The sequence below is a fragment of the Thalassophryne amazonica genome, chromosome 19 (assembly GCF_902500255.1).
Source record: "Thalassophryne amazonica chromosome 19, fThaAma1.1, whole genome shotgun sequence".
In the NCBI taxonomy this organism is placed as follows: domain Eukaryota; kingdom Metazoa; phylum Chordata; class Actinopteri; order Batrachoidiformes; family Batrachoididae; genus Thalassophryne; species Thalassophryne amazonica.
The window spans coordinates 3050705-3072671 of record NC_047121.1 but is presented as its reverse complement, the minus strand read 5'-3'; the positions used below and the strand labels follow the sequence as shown (position 1 = coordinate 3072671).

At 42.2% G+C, this 21967-nt stretch overlaps 1 protein-coding gene across 1 annotated transcript; it reads right to left on the bottom strand.

Moving 5' to 3' along the window:
- Positions 1-8206: 8206 nt before the first annotated feature.
- Positions 8207-21391, bottom strand: LOC117500946 (pathogen-related protein-like). The gene is made up of 4 exons (XM_034159743.1): positions 21317-21391; positions 18337-18563; positions 17390-17606; positions 8207-8884 (listed from the first exon to the last, which is right to left on the bottom strand). Exons 2-4 carry the CDS (start codon positions 18541-18543, stop codon positions 8673-8675), a joined length of 636 nt encoding a protein of 211 aa, XP_034015634.1. The 5' UTR covers positions 18544-18563; positions 21317-21391; the 3' UTR covers positions 8207-8672.
- Between the last annotated feature and the right edge of the window lie 576 nt (positions 21392-21967).

Here is a 21967-nt window from a genome sequence, read left to right as displayed (position 1 = left end):
TATGTTCAGTGTTTCAAATCACTAAAAATATTTCATTCAGCAGTTTATGAATTTAATACTTTGACTGTTTTAAAGTACTGAACTATTTTCTGATACGTCTGGTTTATTCTGCAGCTTGATCTGGATTATAAACTCTTCATAATGTTCATAATGTTGCTGCTCCTTTGATACCAACTACAGTCACTTTATTCAGCGAGTAACGTCAACTCAGAACATGGCGCCATTTTGGTTCCAGTTGCGCTGAACTACTGAATGAACCTTTTAATGCTTTCAACATTTTTTAAAATCATTTAACCACATACAGCAACACATCTAGGTACAGGTGCTACCAAAATAAATATAAAATAGTTAAGCTATCAAATTTACAATTTAAGATGACCCCAGCATGCCTTAATCCACAAACACCCTGCTGTTGAGGTGGGTGCCATTACTGAGGTATTACCTAGATTTACAGAATTTGATAGTATCTCACTAGGCATGCTGACAAAACTCGTAACAAACAAAAAGCACAACCTGTTTATTTGATCCTATACCAACAAAACTGTTTAAGGACCTGTGGTCCACTCTTGGGCCGACTGTGCTGGAAATTACAACCCCTGGCAATAATTATGGAATCACCGGCCTCGGAGGATGTTCATTCAGTTGTTTAATTTTGTAGAAAAAAAAGCAGATCACACACATGACACAAAACTAAAGTCATTTCAAATGGCAACTTTCTGGCTTTAAGAAACACTATAAGAAATCAAGAAAAAAAAGATTGTGGCAGTCAGTAACGGTTACTTTTTTAGACCAAGCAGAGGAAAAAAATATGGAATCACTCAATTCTGAGGAATAAATTATGGAATCACCCTGTAATTTTTCATTCCCAAAACTAACACCTGCATCATATCAGATCTGCTCGTTAGTCTGCATCTAAAAAGGAGTGAACACACCTTGGAGAGCTGTTGCACCAAGTGGACTGACATGAATCATGGCTCCAACACGAGAGATGTCAATTGAAACAAAGGAGAGGATTATCAAACTCTTAAAAGAGGGTAAATCATCACGCAATGTTGCAAAAGATGTTGGTTGCTCACAGTCAGCTGTGTCTAAACTCTGGACCAAATACAAACAACATGGGAAGGTTGTTAAAGGCAAACATACTGGTAGACCAAGGAAGACATCAAAGCGTCAAGACAGAAAACTTAAAGCAATATCTCAAAAATGCACAACAAAACAAATGAGGAACGAATGGGAGGAAACTGGAGTCAACTGGATGATGCTGGAACTTTTGTTTGGTGCCATTCCAATGAGATTTATAAAGATGACTGCCTGAAGAGAACATGTAAATTTCCACAGTCATTGATGATATGGGGCTGCATGTCAGGTAAAGGCACTGGGGAGATGGCTGTCATTACATCATCAATAAATGCACAAGTTTATATTGATATTTTGGACAATTGAAAGGATGTTTGGGGATGATGAAATCATTTTTCAAGATGATAATGCATCTTGCCATAGAGCAAAAACTGAAAACGTTCCTTGCAAAAAGACACATAGGGTCAATGTCAATGAGCAGATCTGATTTGATGCAGGTTTTAATTTGGGGGATGGAAATTTACAGGGTGATTCCATAATTTTTTCCTCAGAATTGAGTGATTCCATATTTTTTTTCCTCTGCTTGGTCTAAAAAAGTAACCGTTACTGACTGTCACAATCTTTTTTTCTTGATTTCTTATAGTGTTTCTTAAAGCCAGAAAGTTGCCATTTGAAATGACTTTAGTTTTGTGTCATGTCTGTGATCTGCTTTTTTCCCACAAAATTAAACAACTGAATGAACATCCTCTGAGGCTGGTGATTCCATAATTATTGCCAGGGGTTGTATTAACCCTCTCAAGGCAGGCACTGCAGATTTGCAACAGCTAAATATCAGATTTTTCCTGTTACTAAAAATTAATTTGAGCCTGAGAGGGTTAATCTCTCATTAACTTCTGGATCTGTTCCTAAATGTTTCAAATCTGCAGTGATTAAACCATTACTTAAGAAACCTAATCTTGACAAACTATCGGCTGATATCAAATCTATCATTTTTCTCTAAAATTCTGGAAAAAGTGGTTTCACGGCAGCTCGTAGACTATCTTACTGAGAATAATCTCTTTGAGCCACTGCAGTCTGCTTTTAGAAAATATCATTCCACAGAGACGGCTCTCACTAAAGTGGTGAATGATCTTCTGCTTACAATGGATTCGGACACCACTACGGTTCTGGTGCTGTTAGATCTCAGTGCTGCATTTGATACAGTGGATCATCATATTCTACTTGATAGGCTGGAAAATCATTTTGGGATTACTGGGAGTGCCCTTGCATGGCTGACGTCATACTTGACCAGTCGTTCTCACTGTGTTTTGTACAGTAACACTACCTCATCAGTGAGAAGTTGGATGTCTAGAAACTTCCTACTTTTAAAATCTGATAAGACTGAAATGATGGTTCTTGGTCCAGTGAGACATCAGCATCAATTTGTCCAGTTAACGCTCAGCCTCGGCTCATGTGTCATACATCCCACGGACAAAGTGAGGAACTTGGGGTAATTTTTGATCCTTCGTTGTCCTTTGGTCTCTATATTAGAAATATTACTAGGACTGCTTTCTTCCACCTGCGAAATATAGTGGAGATTTGTCCCATCCTGTCTATGGCTGATGCTGAGACCCTGATCCATGCATTTATCTCTTCTAGATTGGACTACTGCAATGTTCTATTTTCTGGTTTACCACAGTCCAGCATTAGGGCTCTCCAATTGGTTCAAAATGCTGCAGCCAGACTTTTGACATGAAGCAGAAAGTTTGACCACATTACACCCATTTTGGCATCTCTTCACTGGCTTCCTGTCCCAGTGAGATCAGATTTTAAGGTTCTGCTACTAACCTATAAAATTATTCATGGACTGGCACCTCCCTACCTAGCTGACCTAATTAAACCTTACGTACCGGCCCGGGCTTTACGTTCTCAGGGTGCAGGACTACTTTGTGTCCCTAAGGTGAATAAGAAGTCTGTGGGTCACAGAGCTTTTTCTTATCGTGCCCCTGTTCTGTGGAATGATCTCCCTGCATCAATAAAACAGTCAGATTCTGTGGAGACTTTCAAGCCCAGACTTAAGACGCACTTATTTTCCCTTTCATATGGCTAGCATACTGGTAGTTTTGTTTTATGTTTTTTACTCTTTTAATTCATTTTATTAGTAAACGGAGCGGGCCGCTGCCTCAACTTTACCTAAAGTCTGGGTCTTTTAGTGAAGTTTAGGGCTAGTGGCCGGCGATCACCTTAGTATTTCTTCTGTTTTTCTTGTTGTTAAATGCTGACAGATTATACTGTATTTCTTGTCTTTCTGATGCCTGATTCTGTTTTTTCTCTCTGTTTAAGGTGCAGCTCCATCCAGAGATGGGTGTGGTATTTGTGCTGGAGACCCTCCTGTCCTGTGCACCACAGCATTTCCTGTATATTTGTTTTGTGAATTGTTCTGTAATTTATGTTTGTATCATGGCCCAAGCAGAGGGTCACCCCTTTGAGTCTGGTCTGCTTGAGGTTTCTTCCTCAGAGGGAGTTTTTCCCTTACCACTGTTGCTCTGGGGGTTGGTAAAGTTAGACCTTACTTGCGTGAAGCGCCTTGGGGCAACTGTTTGTTGTGATTTGGCGCTATATAAATAGAATTGATTGATTGATTGATTTGGTGCTATATAAATGAAAATACATTTAAATTGATTTATTTAATTAATTTAAAGCCTGATTTATGTAGCTGCAGCTCTGTAACTCTGTGTCATTCAATGACATGTGTGACAGCTTTAAAGTTCTCCATCTCTGGATTATACTTTATTCTGGACTAATTTGACCCTCAACAAGCTTTTCTTTCTACAATCATCACCTCCAAATCAAAGGGAAGCTGAACATTTTCCTCTTTTGCGACTTTGTGCTGTAAAGTTGCTGACTTTTCTGATCCATTCATCAGCGGGCACACTGTAAAAACTGTTATAATCTGAAGCAGAGGTGTCAAATCCAGCTTCAGAAAGTAAAAGTCCAGCCACATACTTGTTCCATCTTCTCAATCAACCAGCTGATTGTAATTATTTCAGCTCTTCAGGTAGGTGGATGAGCTAATTATTGAGATCACCTGTTTTAGGTGCACAGGTAGAAGAAACACATGGGAGGGTTTTTACTTTCTGAAGCTGGATTTGACACCTCTGATCTGAAGGCAGACGAAGGACTGAAAGCAACAAAGTGTCAAATCACAGCCTTTTGTGTCTGGTTTAACAGGTGCACGTCAGGCTGCGGGTCCGAGTCTGAACATGGTGTGAAAAAATAAACAGTCGGACATTTAATCACAGAAATGAGTCCGGTCCCACTTTCCTCAAATTGGTGAGTGTCAGAGCTGAACTTTAATTTGTACCTCTGCACGTCCAGACTGCTCGGGCTTTTAATGGAAATACATTGTGATCGGACGGGATGTTTTATCTTATGTAAGCAAAAATCCGTTATACAAAATCCATTATATATGGTGTTTAATAAATGGAAAACAGTACAAAAACTTTGGGTCTTTTATTGTCCGGTGACTGTGAATATCTGGTTTATATCAATCAATCAATCAATTTTTTTATACAGCACCAAATCACAACAAACAGTTGCCCCAAGGCGCTTTATATTGTAAGGCAAGGCCATACAATAATTATGTAAAACCCCAACGGTCAAAACGACCCCCTGTGAGCAAGCACTTGGCAACAGTGGGAAGGAAAAACTCCCTTTTAACAGGAAGAAACCTCCAGCAGAACCAGGCTCAGGGAGGGGCAGTCTTCTGCTGGGACTGGTTGGGGCTGAGGGAGAGAACCAGGAAAAAGACATGCTGTGGAGGGGAGCAGAGATCGATCACTAATGATTAAATGCAGAGTGGTGCATACAGAGCAAAAAGAGAAAGAAACACTCAGTGCATCATGGGAACCCCCAGCAGTCTACGTCTATAGCAGCATAACTAAGGGATGGTTCAGGGTCACCTGATCCAGCCCTAACTATAAGCTTTAGCAAAAAGGAAAGTTTTAAGCCTAATCTTAAAAGTAGAGAGGGTGTCTGTCTCCCTGATCTGAATTGGGAGCTGGTTCCACAGGAGAGGAGCCTGAAAGCTGAAGGCTCTGCCTCCCATTCTACTCTTACAAACCCTAGGAACTACAAGTAAGCCTGCAGTCTGAGAGCGAAGCGCTCTATTGGGGTGATATGGTACTATGAGGTCCCTAAGATAAGATGGGACCTGATTATTCAAAACCTTATAAGTAAGAAGAAGAATTTTAAATTCTATTCTAGAATTAACAGGAAGCCAATGAAGAGAGGCCAATATGGGTGAGATATGCTCTCTCCTTCTAGTCCCCGTCAGTACTCTAGCTGCAGCATTTTGAATTAACTGAAGGCTTTTTAGGGAACTTTTAGGACAACCTGATAATAATGAATTACAATAGTCCAGCCTAGAGGAAATAAATGCATGAATTAGTTTTTCAGCATCACTCTGAGACAAGACCTTTCTGATTTTAGAGCTATTGCGTAAATGCAAAAAAGCAGTCCTACATATTTGTTTAATATGCGCTTTGAATGACATATCCTGATCAAAAATGACTCCAAGATTTCTCACAGTATTACTAGAGGTCAGGGTAATGCCATCCAGAGTAAGGATCTGGTTAGACACCATGTTTCTAAGATTTGTGGGGCCAAGTACAATAACTTCAGTTTTATCTGAGTTTAAAAGCAGGAAATTAGAGGTCATCCATGTCTTTATGTCTGTAAGACAATCCTGCAGTTTAGCTAATTGGTGTGTGTCCTCTGGCTTCATGGATAGATAAAGCTGGGTATCATCTGCGTAACAATGAAAATTTAAGCAATACCGTCTAATAATACTGCCTAAGGGAAGCATGTATAAAGTGAATAAAATTGGTCCTAGCACAGAACCTTGTGGAACTCCATAATTAACCTTAGTCTGTGAAGAAGATTCCCCATTTACATGAACAAATTGTAATCTATTAGATAAATATGAATCAAACCACCGCAGCGCAGTGCCTTTAATACCTATGGCATGCTCTAATCTCTGTAATAAAATTTTATGGTCAACAGTATCAAAAGCAGCACTGAGGTCTAACAGAACAAGCACAGAGATGAGTCCACTGTCCATTCCTCTGCAGATGATCAGTTAGCTGTTTTACAACTACCCTTTCAAGAATTTTTGAGAGAAAAGGAAGGTTGGAGATTGGCCTATAATTAGCTAAGATAGCTGGGTCAAGTGATGGCTTTTTAAGTAATGGTTTAATTACTGCCACCTTAAAAACCTGTGGTACATAGTCAACTAACAAAGATAGATTGATCATATTTAAGATCGAAGCATTAAATAATGGTAGGGCTTCCTTGAGCAGCCTGGTAGGAATGGGGTCTAATAAACATGTTGATGGTTTGGATGAAGTAACTAATGAAAATAACTCAGACAGAACAATCGGAGAGAAAGAGTCTAATCAAATACCGGCATCACTGAAAGCAGCCAAAGATAACGATACGTCTTTGGGATGGTTATGAGTAATTTTTTCTCTAATAGTTAAAATTTTGTTAGCAAAGAAAGTCATGAAGTCATTACTAGTTAAAGTTAATGGAATACTCAGCTCAATAGAGCTCTGACTCTTTGTCAGCCTGGCTACAGTGCTGAAAAGAAACCTGGGGTTGTTCTTATTTTCTTCAATTAGTGATGAGTAGAAAGATGTCCTAGCTTTACGGAGGGCTTTTTTATAGAGCAACAGACTCTTTTTCCAGGCTAAGTGAAGATCTTCTAAATTAGTGAGACGCCATTTCCTCTCCAACTTACGGGTTATCATATATGCAGATTTTGAACCCAAGATGACACCATGAGTCACGTGACCATTTTTTTTTTCCGACTCATCATGTCACCACTCTCTCTATTCAGGGACTAGTACCAACTGCACACAGTTTGACCCCAGACATTTCCAAAAACAAACCAGTGCCACTCACCAGTCAGTCAGCTCAGACTGACTGGTGCAAAGTCCTCTGTAGGACTTGAGGCCTGTTGGTGCTTATCTCAGGACTCCAGAGTTTAAAGCTGATGAAGGTCTTCGGCAACATCTCCACCTGGACAGGACTCCAGTCCAACACAGGTTTCTCCTCAGTCAAGGACAGTGGGACCTGCGTCACTTTGTCCCATCCTGGGTTTGAATTCAGTTACGGGAGGCAGATGCTCCATGAGGATAAAACCCACAGGCTCCAGTCTTTTGTCCTTGGGGAGTGAGGTTGACTTGACTTCTTCTGCACAGCACCACCTGCTGGACTGTTACACCAGCACCCATTTTTACAGCTGGGAACTGGGTGATTTTCCTTCATGTTGGTCACAAATAAACAATGTAGTATGAAAACTCACAAATGTACAATGGTCATTTTTCATTATTTATTCATTTATTTTACTGTACTTCTTGCTGAAAGATGACACCATTTAACTTGTTCACCCACACCAAGGGCTGGAACTCACATTTGCACATGGATGTGGAGACGGGCGTAGGCCAGGTTTTTGTGTGTACACCAAGTTTGTACATGAGGCCCCCGGTCCTCTGGTTCTTTGCAGTCTGTCCCCCACTCCTTCATGTCCTCGTCCTTCAGTGTCATGGTTCCTCGGCGCCTCCTTCAGGTTGTCATCCTTCATGTACACTCATCTGGTTCACTGAGCGAATACATCTAGTCACTTCCTACCTAACTGACCTGTCATTGTTCTTTTTTGGGTCCAGTCAGTTCCTTGGTCACCCAGAACACATTTCACTGGTGGGGAGCAGCCCAGACTTGGTGGACATGTGATTGTACAGCTTTGAATTCAAAATTTGAATAAAAGCTGACAGCAAGATTGATTGATGCCAGACAACCAGACACTGTGGTTCACAGTTAAGGTGGACCACTGGTGATGGTAGATGTGACAAGCACCGTGGGACTTCTTCAAGTGGACCTGGTATTGTTTCATCACTGCATCCCCTGGCAAGTGGACAACTCTCCATATGGGACGATCTTGGGGCGGTGATGGTCCTCCATCCTGGAGACGTGACCTGCCCCGTGACTTTGATGCTGGCTCCCGCCATCTGTTCAAGGACTTCAGGGTTGCTGATGAACTCCTAAAGAAATGTTCAGTTGATCAGTTACACTGAAGGAAAGGCCAAAGCTTTGGTTTTGAAAACTTCCACCAGCTGTGGTGTTTATTTTGATGTCGGTTCTTTATGTTAAACAGGTTTAAGTCTTCTTACTACAGCAGACTTGGCGTTTGCTCAGACATGGTTACTGCAGTAACTAACGAGAGAAGAATTGTGTCATCTGTGGAAATTGTGCCCAATAAATCTACGACATGGTCAGTGAACGCATCGTTTTACCCTCAGTGAGTCAAACATTTCAAGTCGTCAACCAACAGGAACACAACATAACATGGGATGGAACACAAAGTTACAAATACACATTTATGTACTCGATACAACGTGATCGTTACAGTTTCATGTTCAAGTTGATTAGAGTATTTAAAAAGGAAAACAATTACACAGAACACAACTGCAAATGGACAGTTTGAGTAAATCCATCACGAGCACAATCTCCAAACATGAATGGTGCCTCATCCGCCAGCCTTTGTGCCGCGGTACTTATTTGAAGAGTGGACATTTGACGTGGTTGAGTTTGCTCAACATCGGAGTGAAATCGAAGTACATCTCCAAGCGAGTGATGCGGAGATGCTCGTCTACGGTGACAATGGCGCTGCCGTAGACTTCCAGGGTCTCGCCGGTGGGGGGGTGACTTCGATAGGGTCCTGTGTAGTTGCTCCAGTGACGCCAAGTAAATGTCAAAACGGGAAGCGCTGGAATCAACAACAGAAAGGAGCAAAAGAATTTTTACTCTATGAGATGGACGTAAACTTGTGCTTTAAAAAAATAAGTAATTTGTTTGTGACAAAACAAAACCAAAGAAAAAGTTGTTCAGACTTTTTAATTAAAGGAAAACCGCTTACAGGTTTACATGCTTTCTCTGTTTGTTTGCGTAGGACCAGTGAAGGATAGAAGTAGGGGAATAACCCCCTTTAAAACGCTTCATAAACAGTTTGACAGGCGAGAAATCACCAATTTAACAAAATGATCTGAATAAACATCGACAACAGAACATCGATCCCACGAGCCACAACCAAATCCAGAATGTTTCCTCCACTGTGCACATCCAAACAGATGACATCCAAACGTGACTTTACACAGAGGATCAGCTGGATCATTAATATACATTCTGGCCGTCTCTATACTTCCCCATCAGCACTGTCAGAGTCGCTGAAACCAAACTGCTGCTCACAGATCTTCACCTCTGCTGTGGCTCATCAACCTTATGCCTCTGTAGTTACTGCAGCTTTGCACATTAGATTAGACAGAACTTTACTGATCCCTTGGGAAGACTCCCTCAGGGAAACTGAGGTTCCAACAGCATTGTATACCAGCACACAGGGTAAGAAGCACACAGAGTATCAAAAGTGAAAGAAAAAAAGAAAAACTGTTTGCAATATAAATACAGAAATATAAACACCAGCAATAGTGCTCACTGCTGGTTTACTGGCTCAGACTGTTGCTCTCCTTCCCGTCCCCTGTCTTCCTGTTCCTCCTCCTCCCCCTGAGTGAGGAGTTGTACAGTTTGATGGCCTGAGGGTCAAAGGAGTTTCTCAGTCTGTTGGTCCTGCACTTGGGAAGGAGCAGTGTGTGGTTGAAGAGGCTCCTCTGCTTGCTGATGACGGTGTGCAGAGGCTGACTGGCATCGTCCAGAATGTCCAGCAGTTTGTCCAGTGTTCTCTTCTCTGCCACCATCACCAGAGAGTCCAGCTTCATGCCAACCACAGAGCAAGCCCACCTGATCAGTTTGTCCAGCCTGGATGTGTCCTTCTTGGATGTGCTGGCCCGCCCCTCCAGCACACCACGGTATAAAAGAGGATGCTGGCTACTATGGACTGGTAGAACATCCACAGGAGTTTGCTACAGATGTTAAATGACCGCAGCCTCCTCAGAAAGTCCAGCCTGCTCTGTCCCTTCCTGTACAGGTGGTTGGTGTGGGTAGTCCAGTCCAGTTTGCTGTCCAGCCTCAGCCTGAGGTACTTGTAGGAATCCACAGGCTCCACCTCAGCTCCTTCCATCAGAACTGGTTGCGGTCTTGGTCTAGACTTCCCAAAGTCAATGACCTGCCCAATATGCAAACTGCAGACAGTCCTGTGCATGTTGCACCTGGGGTTTGAGGAAGTTGAGGAAGAGCTGCTCCAACATCTTCATCAGGTGTGCATAGAGTGTCACTGGTCAGAAGTCATTCAGCTCACTGGGCCAGTTCTTCTTAGGAAATGGAACGATGCATGAAGTCTTCCAGAGCTCCCCAGTTGCAGGCTTAAGTTGAAGATAGGTTGTAGCGGTTCTCCTTGTTCAGTCGTGCGTGCAGGTCTTCAGTAGTTGGAGTCACACCTTGTCCTGCGGGCCTGCCGCTTTCCTGGGATGAACCTTCCTCAGCCGTCCTCTGACCTGGTCCATGGTGATGTATGGAGGAGGTCGTGTTGAAGTGGGGGAGGAGGAGGCTGCTGCTGTGGTGACTGGGGGGAGGTGTGCTGAGGGAAGGAGGAGAGATGTCTGCAGTGGGGGGGAGGCATGGACTGGTTGAACCGGTTGAAGAAGTTGTTAATTTTGTTCGCCCTCTTCATCGTCTCCCTGTGTCTCTGGTCTTTGTTTTATGGCCTGTGATGGTTTTCACACCTTCCCAGACGTCAACCATTTTCTTAAGAATCAGAACCAGCACATTTTGTCTCCATTCCTAAAGCATCCTCTTACTTTCCACGATTTTATGAAACAATGTGGTTAAAAACTCCACTGCCATTTCTCCTAAACAGTTCCATGCCTCCACCGGAATGTCATCTGGACCAACTCTTCATCCTCTTCCTATCTGTCCTCATCACTGTTAAACCAAACAGTCCATTTGAATACAATAATTAAGTTAATGTAACTCAAACTTTGAAAAACGTTATAGTCAGTCATTTCCATCAATTAAACTAACTCAAAAATGAATTGTCATAACAACTCAGTTCCTTTAAGTGCATTTAAAGTTTTGGGGCATTTAAGGGTGATTCTTTAACTACGGGCACTATTGACCTTGTAAATGTAATTTCCACCACACCATTGCCTTACAATATAAAGCGCCTTGGGGCAACTGTTTGTTGTGATTTGGTGCTATATACATGTGCTCTGATGTCACTGTTTATCTCCATAGAAACTACCCAAACAATCTTTCTTACAAACTGTTTAGGGACATTACAGTGTTGTGGTGGAAATTACGGCAATAGTGTGGGACAACTACATTTTGTTTAAAAAAATCACAACAGTTGTATGACATTGAATACCCCAATTATGTTTTATTTTACTGATATTTTATTCAGAGATATTTTAAAACATTAGAAAAAAACGTTTCTTTACCATTCATTTTTATCATTGAAGATCAAAAGTCTGGGTGTGGGACAAGCACAAAACGGCAATATTTGCATATAATGATGCTGAAAAAAGGTGAAAAAGTCATCATAGACTACTAGAACAAATTTCTTAACACACCTTCATTGTAAAGATAACTATAAAAGTGTGAAATTTCCCCTTTCTGTTTTTCATACAATATGATCAAAGGACATAATAAGTGCCCGTACTCCAAGAATCACCCTTAAGTGTTGGTGATGTATTTCCAGTGCATTACATTCACTCATTTTAATTGAGTTTATGTAACGGAGGCCAGCAGGTGTCACTGTGCAGATGTAGTTAGTAAACCTCACGCACAACAGCTCAAAAGGATTCTCTGGTCACAAGGCCAGAGCCCTGGGATTTAGCCTTCTGGTTCCATGCCGGAGATCATGAATTCGCATCTCAAGGGGAGCAAATGGGCGGAGTCATAACAACACAACGCAGAGTCAACAAGTAAACCAAAGAATGTGTCAAAAAATCTAATCCAAAATGTAATGGAAATTTTTAGGAAGAAATTTGTCACTTTTTATTGAAAAACATGAACTAGATTTGCATAAGTTTAATTGAAAATTATTTTATTTAAGTTGGCAAACGCAAATGGTTTAAGGCAATCGGTTTACTCAAATGTTTGAGTTCAACTAACTCATTGAGTTTTACAGTGATGTCGTCCCGTCTAAACTGTAGTTTGAGATCCCTCATCAGGTGCAGTCGTTAAATGTGATCTGCAGTCTTTCAGTAGTCATAAAAACTCTGAAACCAGCTGTTTGTGTGACTCCAAGTCTTCAAAATCTGTAGCACTAAGAAGTTGTGTTGTGCCTCCCAGTTTAAGGAGAACGTTAAACAGCCCGACGCTGCAGCCGAACAACTACAACAGGAGAAACAACCTGAGGATTCTCCGCACTGAACCCACTGAGCCCACACACACCAGGTACAAGCTGCTATCAGAGATCCAGAAGCAGCTCCTCTCTGAACCCTCTTAACACTGTAAAGGTTCCCCAACATTTGCACGACTTTGATCCACGCACTCTGCTGTGCACGAGAGTAAACTCGTCTCAAACTCACTGTAAACTGCACAGCTTCGTGCAAGTGCGCAAAAATTTTTTTTGAAATGTTCAAACTCTCCAACACGCATTAATTATGTGAACATCTCACTGGATCTGACCATCTCTGCCTGTCCCTCACCCCCACCTACACCCCCCTGCTGAGGTGAACAAAGCCACAACGAAAGACTATCCAAACCTGGCCTGAGGGAGCACTCTCCCAGCTACAGGACTGCTTCTCTCAGACGGTATGGGATTTATTTTCCAGCTACAACCTGCAGGAGGACACTGACACCGTACTCTCCTACATTAAGAACTGTGTTGACACTGTCACCGTCAACAAAAGGGTCAGGGTTTTTCCAAACCAGAAGCCCTGGATGAACAGTGCAGTCCAGTCCCTATTAAAAAGCCGCAACACCGCCTTAAATCTGGGGACAGGGCCCTGTACAGCACGGCCAGGTCCGACCTGAAAAGAGGCATCATAGAGGCCAAGGCTGCCTACAAGGAAAAGACAGAGGACCACTTCACTGTAAATGACCCCAGAAGGATGTGGCAGGGAATAAATCATATAACCAACTACAGAAGTAGCAACCCAGGAAATGCCAGGTCTGACACCTTGCTGGCAGAGGAGCTGAACCGCTTCTTTGCCCGCTTCGAAGCAGACAGACCAGCAGCAACTCCACACCCACCACCCTCCAGCACTAGCACGCTAACACTTCAGGAACATGAAGTGAGACATGTGCTGAAGGCGGTGAACCCCAGGAAGGCAGCCGGCACTGATGGTATACCTGGAAAGGTACTCAAAGCGTGTGCTGACCAACTGGCTGGAGTTTTCACCTGCATCTTCAACCTGTCCCTGTGACAGACCATCATTCCACTCTGCCTCAAATCCTCCACCATCATTCCAGTCCCAAAGAAATCAGCAGTGGAGAGCATGAATGACTACAGGCCTGTTGCACTTATGCCTGTGGTCATGAAGTGCTTTGAAAGACTGGTCTCTCAGCACATCAGAGCCTGTCTGTCTCCCACTCTGGACCCCCACCAGTTTGCCTACAGAACAAACCGCTCCACAGAGGACGCTATCACCACAGCTCTCCACACTGTGCTGAGCCACCTGGAGCACCAGGGGAGCTATGTGAGGATGCGCTTCCTGGACTTCAGCTCAGCCTTCAACCACATCATCCCGGAGATCCTGGTCCAGAAACTGACACATCTGGGCATCTCCACCCCCATCTGCCAGTGGATCAAGGACTTCCTCACAAACCACCCACAGTCCGTGAAACTTGGCCCCCACCTTTCCTCCACCATCACACTCAACACCGATTCCCCTCAACGTTGTGTACTGAGCCCCCTCCTGTTCACCCTTTACATGCACGACTACTCTCCGACCTATCCCACAAACACCATCATAAAGTTTGCAGATGATACCACCATGATTGGGCTCATCTCAGGGGGGGATGAGACCGACTACAGAGACGAGGTAAATCGACTGACAGCGTTGTGTTCAGCTAACAACCTGCCGCTGAACATCACAAAAACAAAAGAAATAATCCTGGACTTCAGGAAGAACAGGGCTGACCCAGCCCCGCTCTACATCCAAAGGGTCAGCTCCATAAGGTTCCTGGGAGTGCAGCTCTCTGACAGCCTCTCCTGGACTGCCAACACCACAGTGGTGGTGAAGAAAGCCCAGCAGCGACTCCACTTCCTGAGGGTGCTCAGGAGAAACAATCTAGAGGAGAAGCTGCTGGTGTTGTTCTACAGAGCAACCATCGAGAGCATCCTGATGTACTGCATCACAGCATGGTACAGGGGGTGCTCAGCAGCAGACAGGAGAGCGCTGCAGAGGGTGATCAAAACAGCTCAGGGGATCACTGGCTGCTCTCTGCCCAGCCTGGAAGACATTGACAGCTCTCGCTACCCCAGCAGAGCTGCCAGCATCAGCAAAGACACATCCCACCCCAGCAACCACCTGTTTGACCTACGACCCTCCGGCCGACGGTATAGGTCAATCAAAACTAGGACAGACTCAGAGACAGCTTGTACATATACTCTGAATATTTTACCGTTAAATTTCACTATCTTTTATTTGGCTAAAAATGACTTGCACCACGGAAAGCACCTTTTTGGAGCACTCAAATCTCGCTGTAATGCAAATTACAATGACAATAAAGGCGATTCTGATTCTGAGCATTACACAAACAAAAAAAAAACACTTCGTGTGAGTGATTGTGTCAGCACACCACATCGCAGCTTGTCTGAACAAACATAACGAGATGTTAAATCTATCATAAACATACTTTTACAGCTGCTCACAAAAAGGAAAGAACATGCAACTGTTTTACCAAGCTATTACAATATAAACATGACAGATAATTACCTTTTTTAAACGGCTCCAAATACTTTCTCCACCTCGTTCAGCTCACACGTGAGAAAAGCAACACCTGGAGTGCTCATCTGTGATTCTGGAAGTGATTAGAGCTATTTTCAACAGCCAACTCAGACAGAAAATGATTAATCCTCTGCAAAACAATTGTTTCACATACGCAGTGTCCAGCGCACAACGCATGGTGTCCACCTGGGAACACAATGTGCGTGCAGATCGAAGTCAAGTAAGTGTCAGGGCACCTTTAGCTCACCGCCCACGTAATAGCTACACTGGTCCTCCTTTTGATTTGATGCAGCACTTAGCGTTTATGCTAATGACTTTTACTTTATCTGAGCTCGTTTGTTCTACAGTTGAATGTCACTTTGAATTAATGTAAATCAAATCACTGTAGTGCAAAGTGATGTTTGACCACCAGAGAGCGTACTTCAACTGGAATATTATGAAAGCCATTTTTAAAACAGTTGATGTTCTAATGAGGCCCCATTTAGCAAAGGAACACGATTTCTTAGTTTTGATACGGAGTCCAGAACAACACTGGTGTGGCAAACGTTTCTGATACGTTTTGCATTTTAAGGCTGCTGCTGGAGCGGACCTTTTTACTACAGTCTCACACAACTGTAGACCCAAAACGTCAACATGAAATTGTTTAACAATTTACCTCAGTCACACCCCGCGCATCCGTTGATGAGAGAGGAAAAGATGACCAGGACTCAGTCCAGTTCTCAGACTGACCTCGCCTTTAATACCGAGAATGAGCCAAAGTAACAACTAAAGAGAGTCTCTGGGTTCACGCTTAGTTTGCCCGAGCAATCAGGCTGTGAGCAGGAACCCCGTCTACCTCCCCCTGAACTCATTATACACTATCTGAGTTTCTGCCTAAACATTGTGTCACTACGCTAAGATGCTGTATTCTTTCTTGACTAGTCCACTTCTCATCCTGCATGCAGTGCAGTCTTGTTTCTTCTTGTATCCCAGCGTTGATCATGACCTAAAAAGGAAATATCATAACCCCCGACTGAGCTGCACGTGTCACCCCTGCCTCAATGAGAAAAACAACTTCACCTTGTCTCCTGATCACTGAATAAGACAAACAAACTTGACCTTGTCTCAGTTACATGAATCATCTGAAAAATAGAAAAACATGATTTCACATCGCGCCTCAATACTGGTTTATCAGCACTTTTTAGCAGGCAAAGGCACAGTGGTTTTATTCAGGTCACAACAGAAAGAAAAAGAAAATGTAACTAATAAAGAATAAAATCACCATAATATTTGTACACTGCCATCAGTAATTTTCAGTGCAGACAACAAGCTCCATTCATCACCAGCCACACGTTCTATCCATTCTTGTTTTATGTTTCCGTTCTTTTGTATTGCAGCGTCCAGATAGAAACACTGATTTAGTTCGGTGTGTCGCCCGCTGACTGGGCACCGCATTTCTCCACGTTGTTTGGAGCTGATCTTGGTTGATTCGGTGATGCTCCCTTGCAGGCAGGTGCTGGACGGCGTTACTTTGTCAAATGATTTGGTGTGTCAAAGTTCACCAGATGGGAAAGGAATCCTCATTATGTGGCCTTTTAATACGACGACTTCCAAGACATTAGTGTTTAATGATGATAGCAAAGAACCATTTTTAATAAAGATATACCTTAAAATATTTTGTGTGCGGAAATGTTTTAATGTCAGGATTGGTCGGTTTAACATACAGTTCTGATTGCCAACTATATAATGGCATTTTTACATAAAAAGAAAACATTTGAAATACAAGAACAATCAGAGATTTCTGTATAGTTAGGGCTGGATCAGGTGACCCTGAACCATCCCTTAGTTATGCTGCTATAGACTTAGACTGCTGGGGGGTTCCCATGATGCACTGAGTGTTTCTTTCTCTTTTTGCTCTGTATGCACCACTCTGCATTTAATCATTAGTGATCGATCTCTGCTCCCCTCCACAGCATGTCTTTTTCCTGGTTCTCTCCCTCAGCCCCAACCAGTCCCAGCAGAAGACTGCCCCTCCCTGAGCCTGGTTCTGCTGGAGGTTTCTTCCTGTTAAAAGGGAGTTTTTCCTTCCCACTGTCGCCAAGTGCTTGCTCACAGCGGGTCGTTTTGACCGTTGGGGTTTTTCTGTAATTATTGTATGGCTTTGCCTTACAATATAAAGCGCCTTGGGGCAACTGTTTGTTGTGATTTGGTGCTATATAAATAAAACTGATTTGATTTTGATTTGATTCTGACATTCGCCAATCTGGATCACCTCCAAAACTCAATGGAATCTTCCATGGCCTAAGATCTGTCTGTGTTGAAAAGTTTGTCAAAATCCATGCAGGGGTTTTGATGTAATCTTGCTAACAGACAAAATGCTGATGATTTTATTACATCTACATAATAAAACAAAGCAATAAATAAACAAACAAGAATGTCTTTACCTCCATAGAGATCCAGAAGTTCCCAAGCAAATCCGTCAGTGAAGCAACCTTTGAACAAGTCCATAGACTGTTCAAACGATGTTTCTTGAGCTGTATACAAAGGATTTTCATCCAGAAAGAGGTTGTAGGTCCCCTTCTCGATGACATCAGCCAGCGTGTATGTCTTGCCCCCATTGGTACACAATTCAAACTTATCTGGATCAACAGATCCCCAGTCCTGTACAAAGACAATCGAGACAAAACCCACATCAATAAATAAACTTTGTCACCAGCGGACACTGGACTGCAGTTGTCCACTGCTCCTAGCTGTTTGATTGTATCACAGTCATTAAGGTGGTTATATGCAGTTGTATGTGTCACAGGCGAGCGGACACACATGTGCTGAGATGTGGCATTTTTTAATATTTGGTTTTGTCTTGTCTCTCCTGCCCCCCCCGTTGGGTTTACTTTTTTCCTGAGCACTTTGTCCGTCCACATCATTTCCTCTTTTGCGTCCTCTCTCCAGTCACTCTCTCCTTGTCGTCTCGCACCATGTTCTACAGTTTATTGCACCCCAGTGTTTTTTGCATGATGGCTTTCTTCAGGTATGGAACAGCCAGTGGTTTCTCTGTTACGGTTTCTATCACTAAGTTCTCTCATTGCTGTCAGTCACCACCTTTGTATGTTTTTCTCCTCATGTCTCTTTGGATGTCAAACCTCATCGTCTTCACTCCAAAGCAAAACAAAATATCCAGCCTTGTTCTGTTTGGGCCCTTGGACAAGGTCCTTAATCCCCGAGTTGCTCCCAGTGTGTAGTGAGTACCTTGTATGGCAGCACCTTCACATCGGAGTGAATGTGAGGCATTATTGTAAAGCGCTATATAAATGCAGTCCATTTATTTGCCATTTGTTCTTCCAATATTTTCAGAAGGACCTCTGTATCATGTCTTTACTATCTAATCACAAACCTTGGGATCAATCTTGTGTGAGGCTTCCATCTCGAAGGTCTTGACGAGATTCTCCACAGTCTCTTCCAGACTTCCTTTAGGATGGCTGCGAGTTTTACCTTCCAAGTACTTTTTGTTCACTTTGGAGAAGTCTGGTCTCTTTGTTCTCCATTTGATGTTCGGATCATCCATGAACATGCGCTCTGGTTCAGGAGACGCCTTCGACATGGTGAACAATTTCCGTAATTCTGCAAGTCGAAGACACACTGTTAGTTTTTTTTTCCTGTGTGTTTAAAATAACTGCAGTAAGGAAACACACCAACTATGTAAATGCTAAACATACATTTAGTATTTTGTTAAAAAATAAAAGAGATGACTGAACTTAAGACAAGCTGAGGTCACATTATTAATGATTCAGAGGCAACATAATATCTTTTTATGACACAGTCACAAATGATTGGTGTTTGGATTCATGCTGAGTGACATATTTTCCAGTCAGCCTTATTGTCATATGTATCAGACATATACAAGACTGAAACTTGTTGGTTTTATGCCGGACGACCTTCCTGATGCAACTCCACATTATGTGGCAGGGGTGGGGTTAGAACCAGGAAACTTCTGCACTGAAACTATGTTAACTAATCACTTGTGCACCACCCCTGTAGCCCACAGTGCAACTGATTATCTATCTACCGTATTATCTCTCTCTCTCGATGTATGCGGCACAGTTTGTGTTCAGGGTGAACTTCCACAGTAATTGGGGGTCGTCTCACAAACTGTCTGCGGCCCTTGGACCCAAAAAGAACAATTTTACTTTCATCAGTCCACAAAATATTCCTCCATTTCTCTTTAGGCCAGTTGATGTGTTCTTTGGCAAATTGTAACCTCTTCTGCACATGTCTTTTATTTAACAGAGGGACTTTGCGGGGGATTCTTGCAAATAAATTAGCTTCACACAGGCGTCTTCGAACTGTCACAGCACTTACAGGTAACTCCAGACTGTCTTTGATCATCCTGGAGCTGATCAATGGGTGAGCCTGTGTCATTCTGGTTATTCTTCTATCCATTTTGATGGTTGTTTTCCGTTTTCTTCCACGTGTCTCTGTTTTTTTTTTTTTTTTTGTCCATTTTAAAGCATTGGAGATCATTGTAGATGAACAGCCTATAATTTTTTGCACCTGCGTTTTCCCCTCTCCATTCAACTTTTTAATCAAACTACGCTGTTCTTCTGAACAATGTCTTGAACGTCCCATTTTCTTCAGGCTTTCAAAGAGAAAAGCATGTTCAACAGGTGCTGGCTTCATCCTTAAATAGGGGACACCTGATTCACACCTGTTTGTTCCACAAAACTGACAAACTCACTGACTGAATGCCACACTACTATTATTGTGAACACCCCCTTTTCTACTTTTTTTTTTACTAATAGCCCAATTTCATAGCCTTAAGAGTGTGCATATCATGAATGCTTGGTCTTGTTGGATTTGTGAGAATCTACTGAATCTACTGGTACCTTGTTTCCCATGTAACAATAAGAAATATACTCAAAACCTGGATTAATCTTTTTAGTCACATAGCACTACTATTATTCTGAACACTACTGTATTTGGTTGAACCCTTATGTGTTTGATGTAAACTGGGATACACAGTGGAAAAACTGGAGATTGACATTATATTTAGAGGATGTGGCCAACAGTGACCATAAAACGTCGGTAGCCTTCGAACAAATGCAACTGTTGGTAATTTTTTAAAAGTAGGTCAAGGTCAATGGACTTCAAACCCAGGCGAAGTACTCCTCCAAAGCATGTATCAACAAATATGAAGTTCGTGCGAGCAATAGTTGCTGAGCTACATTGCAGCGAATGAATTTCGGATGGACGGAGCAGTATATGAAGATATGTCACTGATACTCTCTTAAAGGCATTTGCCTTTCATTGGGCATAACCCTAAGTTTTTCAACTCAAACATATTTGTCATACAATCCAATACTAGTATTTTGTTTGCATAATCATATACAGATGAAGTGGCAAATACGTACTTAAACATTAAGGGAAATCAACAGCAGTAAAACTTAAATCATTTTAACTGATACTGTAGAATATTCCAGCAGAAATATCGTGGAAAGTTCAGGCTGATATTTTCTTTGTGTGGCATCTTCAGGCTTCACAATAAAATTGTTACATCACTACATACATAAAATGTGTATGCGACATAAACTGTCACGTGCCATAGTGCAGGAATTAGAGTGTGATTTTTTTTTTTATTTCAACCTGAGGTTTTCTTTGATAACATTTTTATAAGACTGATCCTTTTCAAAATTTGACAGAAATTGTTTACTTAATTGGCAACTGTGTATGGAAAATGGCAAACTATATGCACAAGCAGGAAATGCTGCCCAGTAACCAACTATGTAATGCATCAATTTTCTGGGATATGATAATTCAGTTGTTGTTATAATGAAGACATCCATGTCCAGAAAATTTACTGGCCAAGACTTGTCAACACTGGTCAATGCTTAGAATGACTGTACCAGTTGCGTTGTTCGACATTTTCACCTTCAAACCATAAAAAGAGACAGACGGTCCATGAACTCAATGAAGTCAGTGTTTTATAATGGAGTTAATCAACATTTCAACTTGCTTTTCAAATTGTTCTTTTATTCTTTTATTATATGGCCTTGCCTTGCAATGTGGAGCGCCTTGGGGCAACTGTTTGTTGTGATTTGGCGCTATACAAGAAAAAAGTTGATTGAAGTTGATTGATTGATTCACAAAAATCGAGGTTCCAAAACGTAATTCCCGTGCTTTAAGGATCGCCACTGAGGGAAACAGGACCATTCTGTGACAAACACTTCCCGTATTATATCACTCAATACGATTGTGCGCAGAAACACCAAAACTTTTGCAAAACCATTTAACTGTTACAAAGACGATATTCTCCGTGTTGATCAAACATTTTAACATGAATCTACCGAGGAAACCTGAATGAATGGAAACAGATTTACCGTGAAAGTTGCGTGGATTGCAGAAACGCAGAAAACAAGCCAACTTCGAGTTTTCAGCGTCGCAGTGGCTGCTGGGTAAGTTCAAAGGTCAATGCATATAAACATTGCGCATTTCCAGGATCATGGCGGGGACTCCTTTCCTTCTCTGTGCCATCAGCTTGGAGATTTGTGTTTAAGTTCCTTAAGAACACAGGACTTTTTGATAGGATTTAGTTAACTGTATTTATCTAGTTATTTATTTCTTTATTTTTCTTTATTTATTTATTTTGGTGTTGTTATTATTATTATTTTATTTTATTTTGTCACTCCGTCGATGCTCCACATCTGTAGTTACACAATTGCACAGTTGGTGGCGGTAATGCAACATTCCGGATGCCAACCGCCAATAAATTACAAGAAGAAGAAGAAGAATCATGGCGGCGAAGTATGGTCAAGTCTGCCTGTAGAAACGGGAACGATTCCAGCAGTTTCTTCGTGCAAAGGGTTTATTAGCGACGGGGAGAGAGTGGAGGAGCTTCGAGCTTCAGTGCGCAGTTCTTCCGTGTGCCGGTAAAACTCACGGAAAAAGAGGAGATCAGTTTACTGACAGTCCACAGCGTCGTCTGACTCGGTCCACTCGCCGACCTCCCGAACGGTTCGCTCGGTAACTTA

Coding starts and splice junctions, on each gene's coding strand:
- LOC117500946 (XM_034159743.1), bottom strand. CDS start 18,543: ATGTCGAAGGCGTCTCCTGAACCAGAGCGCATGTTCATGGATGATCCG. Junction 17,607..18,336: donor CACACAAGATTGATCCCAAG/GTTTGTGATTAG, acceptor GTCTTTGTACAG/GACTGGGGATCTGTTGATCC. Junction 8,885..17,389: donor ACTTCTGGATCTCTATGGAG/GTAAAGACATTC, acceptor TGTTGATTCCAG/CGCTTCCCGTTTTGACATTT.